We start from the raw sequence: 8782 nt of genomic DNA, 5'->3' as shown, positions 1-8782 counted from the left end.
GGTCGGCAGGGCGACGACTGAGGAGCTCGCTCGGGACGAAGCAGCGGGTGTAGGGGAACTCAGAAGCCTGGGGCCGCAGTCGGCCCAGGAGCTCCCCGGGCCGGGCGTCTTCCGTGGGTCAGAGTGCGGGGCAGCCGGGCGAGAGAGGGACTCACGCGGCTTTGGGTCCGGTGGCGTCGGGTTGACGCTGATCGTCCTCTCAAAGTAACCGTGACGCACTACCCCCGCCTAGATTTCCAGTTCGGAAGCAAATACAATTTTAAAATAAAAAGACGCGCCTGCCCTGCTACGGGGATACGTCCGGCTCCAGCCCGCCGTCCGGCTCCAGCCCGCCGTCCGGCTCCAGCCCTCCGGCCGCGCAACAGCGGATTGTCCATCCTCTGGGCTTTCCCGCATTCGAGGGATGTCCGGGCTGCTGGTGGAGCTAAGCCGACAACCGCCGACGACCACCCTCCCTGGTGCGTCTCCCTGAGATGTGGCCTCCGGGACCTACCCCTGCGGGCTGCGGACCCAAGTGCCAAGCTGCCCGCGCGACTGCGGTCCCGGGCGCCCCCTCCATCCATCCCCCGCCCTGCGGGAGAACCGAGGCCCGGGAAGGAAGTACGGAGGCGCCACCCCGAGGCGCTTCACTGCCCGCCCTCCCGGCTCTGCCTGCGCCCCAACATACCCGGTAGCCCGTTTCTGTTAGCCAGGCCCCCTGGGAGGTGGGCGGTAGGTCCTCACTTTCGACGCACAGACGAACTCGGGGAGCCGCTCCCGCGCGGGAGTCCCCTCATCACCCTGGGGTTGCCTTCGTAGTTCCTGAGCTCCTTTAAGATCCTGGCTCCCGTCTAAGCGCGTGTTCCGCGCCCAAACCTTTGATTTTCGACCGTCGGTCCTTGTCCCGCTGTCCTTCCGGCCTGCCCTTCCAGCCGCTAGCCCTCTCTTCCCTACGGGTCCCCTCCCCTGCTCCGGCCTCCCGCTCCGATCTTTGGAAGCTGTGCCAGGGCGGGGAACCGCGGAACCGGTGATCAAAAACGCGCTTTTGTGTCCACCCTGCGCGCCCTGGTGGCCTCTCTGTGCGCGGTGGCCACGGGATCGTGGCACTGACAGGCGAGGCCGAGCCCCTCCGCGGCCGCACTTCTGGCGTCTCGGGCCCCTGCAGAACAGGAGCGGGCGGGGGGCGGGTGCTTCTCCGCAGGGGAGTGGGGAAGACGCTGGGCGGGTACGCGCGGTGTATCGGAGCCTCTGACTCCCGAGGGCGCATTTGGCCCTGGGAGCGCGAGGCGGGGCCCCGGTTTGTGGAGGGAGCCTCCGGCCGGTGACACTCGCCTGGCGAGAGTGGGGGCGAAGCGCTTCGGCGGGGGGAGGAGGCTCCGGCCCTGGGCTCAGCGTTAGGCCGGAGTAGGGGGCGCGGCGCTGCCGCCCGAGTGTTCAGCAGGGGGCGCTGCTCCGGGCGTTGGGCGGGGGTGGGGTGGGAGAGGAGGGGGGGCCGCAGCTTGCTGCGCACACTTCCCCCATTATTAAACACTATGTTCAAAAGGCGCCGGGGGACTTCCCGAAGCCACGGAGCCCGCGCCGCCCGCCCGCCTGGCCCTCAGAGCCCATGGACCTGAGCGCGGCCGCCGCGCTGTGCCTCTGGCTGCTGAGCGCTTGCCGCCCCCGCGACGGGCTCGAAGCGGCCGCCGTGCTGCGAGCGGCGGGGGCAGGGCCGACCGGGAGTCCGGGGGGCGGCGGCGGCGGCGGGAGGACCCTCGCCGCGACTGCGGGCGCCTCCGCTGCCCCGGCCGCCGCGGCTCCCGGGCCCCGCGCCGCGCGCCGCGCCGCGGGCTCCGGCTTCAGGAACGGCTCGGTGGTGCCGCACCAGTTCATGATGTCGCTTTACCGGAGCCTGGCCGGGAGGGCTCCGGCCGGGGCAGTCGCCGCCTCCACCTCGGGTTCTGGCCGCCACGGCCGCGCGGACACAATCACCGGCTTCGCAGACCAGGCGACCCAAGGTACTCACACCTCCACTGCGCCCGTCCATCCTGTCGGGTCCTAGGCTGAGGTCACCGCCGGAGCCTAGCCCCGGTACCATTCCATTCGGGGGCCCTCGGTCCCCGCACATCCCAGCCTCAGGTGTTAGAAAGTTCGCCGAGGCCCACGCACCCGAACCCGCAGCGCCTGGACTGTGGCTAGAGCCGCGGCAGCTTGTGGCGCCCGGCCCCGGAGGGCTGAGCCCGTCCCTCCGCCGGGCTGCCCTGGCCCTGCCGGCCGGCGGGTCCCCTCGAGGAGGCAGGCTGTGTTGGAGATCCGGAGAAGCAAGGAGGGGGTCCGGCCCAGAGGGACTGCGCAGTGGTGGTGGCGGCGGCTGCTTCGTTGCTCTGCAGTTCCCAGTCTTAAGGGGGCCGTACAAACTGGGGGAAACGGAGGGGAATGCGGGACACAGCAGGCATCAGACTAAAGTAAATGGCTCTGGAGAGGCTGGTGGCATCACCAGGTATGGGGAGGGCCCTTCTCAGCAGGCTGCGTCTGGGTAGAGGTGTGTAGCTATGGGTGCCTGCCTTGTGCTAGGCCCCTGGGGGAGCCAGAGGTGAAGGACTCCAGTTGTGTAGAGAGGAGAGGAGGGCCAGCGACCCTGCAGGAATGCAGGCCTCTCTGAGACCAAGTACCCCACCTTACTACGCCCTGAGCCCTCCAAAGGTAGGACTTGGGTGAGACTGTGGTGGTTGGTGAGTGTCATCTGGATTTTATTAATCTCTATTGAAGCCATTAAAACAGACAGATAGGGAAAATTTAACTAATTTCAGGCGGAAATGCAAGTAATTTTGGCCTTAATTCTATCCAGCCAGAGACTCAGCATGGAAGGCAGAAAGGAACGAAAGGCAAATAGGGCCGGAAAGTAAGTGCTGCTGCAATCCAGGTCCTGCCTGGGAGCCACTGGGGGTTGTATATGCCCGACCCTAGCCTGGGAAAGCAGGTAGAGGCGGGGCAGTGATCTAATCTCTCGTCCCCTCCAACATACACATAATGTCTACACAGACTGCTTTATTTGGGATACAGGGGCATCCTGGGCCCAAATGGCCTTATAGCCTGGTGGGAACTTTCAAGCATTCTCCGAGGGCCTGGCATGCATCCTGGATGGGATGCTAGGGTACTCATAGGGAGCCCGAGTCCTGGTGTACAGAGCCAGGGAAGGCCCCAGCCCTAACACTGCTGAGTGGGCTCCCAGCTGTGGGAGAGGTGAGATGTGCAGGGCCCTACGCTTGTAGAGGCACCAGATGTTCTTTCTTAGGTCGAGTTAGGCCTTCAGTAGTCTCAGCCTGAGCTAAATCCTTTCCTGGGGAGCTCTGCTTGGTTGGCAAGGCCAGTAAGGCCGCCTCTCCTTCCTCCCTCTGGAGGGAGAGGATGCAGTGGCAGCATGTCAAAGCTGAGAGAGGCTGCAGGAGAAGCTCAGAGCAAGTGTGGCAGCGAGCAAGGCCTTGGGAGAAAGCATGGGGGAGGGGTGGGGAGCCCTTGCCCAGTACCTCTCCTGCTTCCCTCTCCACCCTGAGCCTCAGCTTGGAGCAGGGCTGCCTGAGGTCACCAGCAGCACCCAGATTTCAGACCCCAGGAGTCGATGGCTTGGCATCTGTGGTTGGTGAGCAAATCTCCAATAGTGGGGGGAGTCTGCACAGTCTCTTTGCGTTTGGGGCAAAACGAAACCATATGACCTTCTTCAAAGGGAGCTCCTTATCTGCTGCTTGGTGGAATTTCAACTCTTTTTTCCTTTCTGAGCCCCAAAAGAAAAAAGTGCCCACAACCAGAAGTAAAATCCCAAAGCCCGAGTTGAGTCGTAAAGGAGGGAAAGAATAAGTCTGCGAGGAGACCAGAGGGTACTGGCGGGAAGACCTCACTCGGTTCGCTGCCCTCACTGCAGCAAGGCAGTCCCGGCTGCCTCAAACCCTTCCCAGAAGGTTGCTTGTGCTCCTTTGCCACCTTTCCCCTCCGTCGGAGGTGGCGGAAACACTGGGAGGAGCTGAGCCTGGAGTTCCCCATCGCGACCAGGGGCTGAGCCGGGCCCCTAATCTGGGCCTCAGTTCCCCTTCAGCAAAGCAAGGAGGCTGGAGGCACTAAAGGGTCTCTGCAGCCCTGAGGGCGCGTTCCCCTTCTAGACGAGCCCCCGCCTGCGCCTGCATGGGAGATCGTGGCCGGCTGGAATGTCCAGGCTGGGCTGGGGAAGAGAGGTAGCAGAAGCAGTTTACAGGGGACAAGAATTTTCCGTTTTCGCACAGCCGGGGCTCCGAGGCTCTCTTGGCGGCTAAGCAGGGCCGTAACGAGCAGTCCCCTTACCGCGGCCGGCCTGGCCTCCAGGTCTTGAAGAGGCGCACGGCTTCTGATGCGCCCACCGGGCCTTCTTTCCGCCACCGGCCGAAAATCAGGCCTCCGACCTAGTCTTCGAAAACCCATGGCTCTGGGGCAGGCAGCGGAACTGTAGTGGCCTTAAGTCTTGGTCTCGGGTGCGGGGGTGCGTTCAGTGATGTCCGTGGGTTGTCGGAAATCGTTCGGCTCGATGAACCAAAACCCAGATCCAGATAATCTGAACCTAAGGCTCCCTTTCTTCTGGACCAGGCTGGCGGCTTTCCGGCTGGAGCCGAGACGCCCAGGCAGGCGCCGGCTCCAGCGAGGCTTGTTCTCACGTCCAGGGCAGTTGGGCTATTTGCAGTTAGGAGGCCCCGCGGCCAGGCGTGCCAGCTTCGCTCTCACACCGCTTTCTCTGTCTCTGCCCGTCCCCTGCAGACGAATCGGCAGCCGAGACCGGCCTGAACTTCCTGTTCGACGTGTCCAGCCTTCCCGACGCCGACGAGGTGGTGGGCGCGGAGCTGCGCGTGCTGCGCCGCGAGTCTCCGGAGCGGGGCCCCGGCAGCGCGACTCCCCCGTTGCTGCTGCTGTCCACGTGCCCCAGCGCCGGGCGCGCGCCGCGCTTGCTGCATTCCCGGGCCGCCGAGCCCCTGGACGCCGCGCGCTGGGAGGTGTTCGACGTGGCGGACGCCTTGCGGCGCCACCGCCGGGAGCCGCGCGCCACCCGCGCGTTCTGCCTCTTGCTGCGCGGAGTGGCGGGTCCCGCGCCGGTCCCGCTGGCACTGCGGCTGCTGGGCTTCGACTCGCGGGGCGGAGGCGGAGCGGCGGCGGAGGAGCGCGCGCTGCTGGTCGTCTCCTCCCGCACGCAGAGGAAGGAGAGTCTGTTCCGAGAGATCCGCGCCCAGGCCCGCGCGCTCGGGGCTGCACTGGCAGCGGAGCCGCCGCCGGATCAGGGACCTGGCATGGGGTTGCCGACGGCGGTCATCGGCGGCCGCAGGCGGCGGCGGACGGCATTGGCCGGGACTCGGGCAGCGCAGGGCAGCGGCGGGGGCGAGGGCCGGAGCCACGGGCGCAGGGGCCGGAGCCGCTGTAGCCGCAAGCCCCTGCACGTGGACTTCAAGGAGCTGGGCTGGGACGACTGGATCATTGCGCCGCTGGACTACGAAGCGTACCACTGCGAGGGCGTTTGCGACTTCCCGCTGCGCTCGCACCTTGAGCCCACCAACCACGCCATCATTCAGACACTGCTCAACTCCATGGCGCCGGATGCCGCGCCGGCCTCCTGCTGCGTGCCCGCGCGCCTCAGCCCCATCAGCATCCTCTACATCGACGCCGCCAACAACGTGGTCTACAAGCAATACGAGGACATGGTGGTGGAGGCGTGCGGCTGCAGGTAGCATGCGGGCCAGGCCGGGCCACGGAGGGGGCAGCCGCGCCACCACGGACTCCCCGCTGAGAGCAGCTTCGGGCCGAGCCTGTCACCTAGCGTGGGTGCGTGTCGGAGTCTGGCCCGGCGGCCGCACGGAGGAGGGGGAGCGCACGTTCACACACCAACACTCACACCCACACACTTCGTCACTCATGCGCACATTTACGGTGGAAGCATCCGAAAGCCCTGGGGAGAGATGACCTCGACGCTACCGAATGTCACAGTCATGTGTATTTTGCAAACAGATCACCATTGCGCCCACCGCCCCCTTTTGGGGAGAGGATGGCTTTGCATTGCTGTTACAGTAACTGGCACCAAATCGGGTAGAAACGGGTTAGGGACTTGGGGGCTTCAGAATGGGGGAGCTAAAGGGATACTTGAGTCTCATTTCACCCCTTTTTGTTTCTGGCTGAGTGTGGGGCACGGCCCGCTGAGGGGCAGAGTTCCCGGTGTTGCACCTGAGATCGACGGAAGCGCTGTAATGCCCTTTCCGAAGGCTTGAGTTGCATCGGGGCCATTTATTCTGGGGAGGAACCGCTGCAGAAGGCCTTATCTTTTCCCTTGAACTTTCAAAGTCTAACATTCTCCCGGTTTTGAAAAGGAACATTTGTCGGAAAGACTGCATTGTGGAGCTTCCCAGATCTCTGCAACGGTCAGCACCACCTTTTTTTAAAAATACAAATTCCAATTGGGAATGATCTAGAAAGTGGAAAGAAAATTTTCGGAGTGGGGAGGTGAGATGGGGGAGAGGTTTTAAAGCGCCAGTCTGACCTTACATGTCATCGGGTCGGGGGTGCGTGGCATCTGTCAGTTTCTGCAGCTCCTAAGCTGGGTAGACCGGGGGCGCGCAGGAGGAAGCTAGTGCAATGTCTGGGGATGGGGAAAGGGGGGCGCTATGGCTTTCCCTAGAGACCTGCCAGGAGGTTTTCCTAAGGAGCTGGGAGGAGGCTCCTTGGGTTTGAAAGAGGCCCGGAGGTGTCCTGGGGCAGACTCCTGCAGAGGATTGGGGCTTGTCTGCCAGGTAGGCACAGCCCCCTCCAAATGGTGCCCTCGAGTGGCCAACACGTGCTTGTGCTTAGCTATCAAGTCTGTGTCGGCTTTTATGTGCTTTCACTGTATTGTTGCTGTAGTTTTTGGCAGTGTGATAGTAATGGGAAGCGAAGCCACACAAAAGTGCTTTTGTGAGATTTCAACTCCCCACAACCCAGTGGTTCAGAGCAGGAGGCAGGTCGGCCCCTCCCCTACTTGCTCCGTGGAAGGGCATCTGCAGCTCAGCTGCTGTGGCCCCTTTAGAAGGGCGGTGGTATGGGGGCTGGAGGTGGAAGCCTATCCCCCAGTCTCTGTATTTTGCTCCCAGGATTCTTGCTGATAGTAGGAGTGTCTGTCCATGTAAAAGGGAGGTCGAACATGCCAGACTTCGTTGTCTTATTTGGTTCATTTCTGCCTGGGAGTCCTCTGTGGCCTGTGTAAATGGTTGGGAGAGGGAAGAGAATCAAGTTGGATTCCACCTGTCTGGGGCTCCGAGGGCTTCCTTGAGAAACCCTGCAGCCCTCCTGGGTCCTCCCGTTTACGGCTGTGCTGGGCTTTCTCCTTTAGGGTCCCCAAGAGGCATTCATCTTGCCCTTCTTGTCTTGGATGCTAAGGTCCAAGACAATTTATAAAAATTTTAATTCTCAGTGATTACACTCTTAAGAGAGGAAGAGAAAGTTGAAAGATTTAGATACAGCTAATTTATTTAAGGGTCCCACCTGAGTCCTTTTTATCCTTTAAAGTTCCCCCGAAGGAGGAGAAAGCACACTTATCATGTGAATTTATATGCTGTGGCTGTGTGAGTAGCTATACATAACCTGAAAATGCAACAGTCCCTTCAGGTTCAAACGAACAAATAACACAATCCCAAAGTGGCTGCCATGGTACACTCCCATCCGATTTCAATGACTGGGCAAACATTTACGAATTTTGCCAGGGAAGCCGCACTCTCCTTTTCTAAACTATGATTCCAATAATAATTGCATGGTGATTGCTCTGATACCTGTCATAATGAAGAATTTTTTAAATGGCACTAAAGTATTAAAACTTGTGGTATTAGAAGTTTTAGAAAGGGAGCTGAAAAACTATAGCTAAATATTATTTTGAAGAAATTCTAGGATATATAATATCTTTGGACAAAAGCAAACATTTGATACTTTTTTAGTAACTAGGAAAAACAATTTGGGAGGAAGAAATGTCTTGATTTAGCCTGAGCTTTTTATGGCAGGAAAAAAATGTTCATTTTCTGTTTCCTCTGTTGACTTGCTTCTCCCAAGGGGCGTTGTAATTGACGGTGGAAGGGGGGCGTCTCCCTGCATCTTGAGCCCAGGCAGCACCCCTGGCTGGGGGATGCTGTCCTTGGTCAGTGACGGTTCCTTCGATGGCCCCTGATGCCCTCAGTGTGTTCTTTATCACATAAAAGTAATGCCTCCTAGATTTCCTCCAGAGCTGCATGTAACCCCAGGGACCACCGTGGCCCATCTCAGGCTTCTGGCGTCTCAGAGTTAAAAGCAGGTGAATGGAAGGGATGATGTGCTGTGCTTTGTAAAAAAGACAGCAAAAGGGCCATCACGTGTGGAGGCAGACAGGTTTTTGCTGCAGAGCTGTGGTTTGAGTAGCTTTGTCAAGATGTGGAGAAGCGTGTTCCGCCCGCACAGTTGGTAGTGCCGTGTACCGTCTGTCTGTCCTCTAGGCAGCGGGGAGCGGGGCCGAATCACCCAGCTGGAATCTCCCATCCCTAGGGGTCGGAGAGCTGGCTGTTGACAAGCAGGGACGGAGTGTGTCAGGACTGCGAGCGAAGGTGGCTCTCCCCTCCTCACCTGTGGTCACCAACGTATTCCTCTCAAAGTAAATCACATTTTCCATTTTGCTGGGGGAGAATCTTATACTGCTAGTTGAGATCATTCAAACTACTCTTCCTGCTAGAGAGGGAGGTCTGGCATCCCTGCCTGGGGAGCACAGGGCAGGCCAGCTGGGGCCCTCAGGGGGTTGGTGCCAGGTCTGCCAGACCCCCAGGCAGTCTGG

The 8782-nt window shown here is 60.6% G+C and overlaps 1 protein-coding gene across 1 annotated transcript; it reads left to right on the top strand.

The window, feature by feature from the left end:
- The first annotated feature begins 1585 nt into the window (after positions 1–1585).
- Positions 1586–5696, top strand: GDF7 (growth differentiation factor 7). Its single transcript, XM_057558694.1, has 2 exons — positions 1586–1976; positions 4738–5696. The coding sequence occupies exons 1-2, from the start codon at positions 1586–1588 to the stop codon at positions 5694–5696; spliced, it is 1350 nt and encodes a 449-aa protein (XP_057414677.1).
- Positions 5697–8782: the final 3086 nt, after the last annotated feature.

This window comes from Balaenoptera acutorostrata, chromosome 12 (genome assembly GCF_949987535.1).
Source record: "Balaenoptera acutorostrata chromosome 12, mBalAcu1.1, whole genome shotgun sequence".
NCBI lineage: Eukaryota > Metazoa > Chordata > Mammalia > Artiodactyla > Balaenopteridae > Balaenoptera > Balaenoptera acutorostrata.
This window is presented reverse-complemented; position numbering and strand designations above follow the sequence as displayed.

What these genes read in the sequence shown, in the direction of transcription:
- GDF7 (XM_057558694.1), top strand. Translation starts at nt 1,586, where the DNA reads ATGGACCTGAGCGCGGCCGCCGCGCTGTGCCTCTGGCTGCTGAGCGCT. An exon ending in CGCAGACCAGGCGACCCAAG is followed by an intron (nt 1,977 to 4,737) that starts GTACTCACACCT and finishes CGTCCCCTGCAG; the next exon opens with ACGAATCGGCAGCCGAGACC.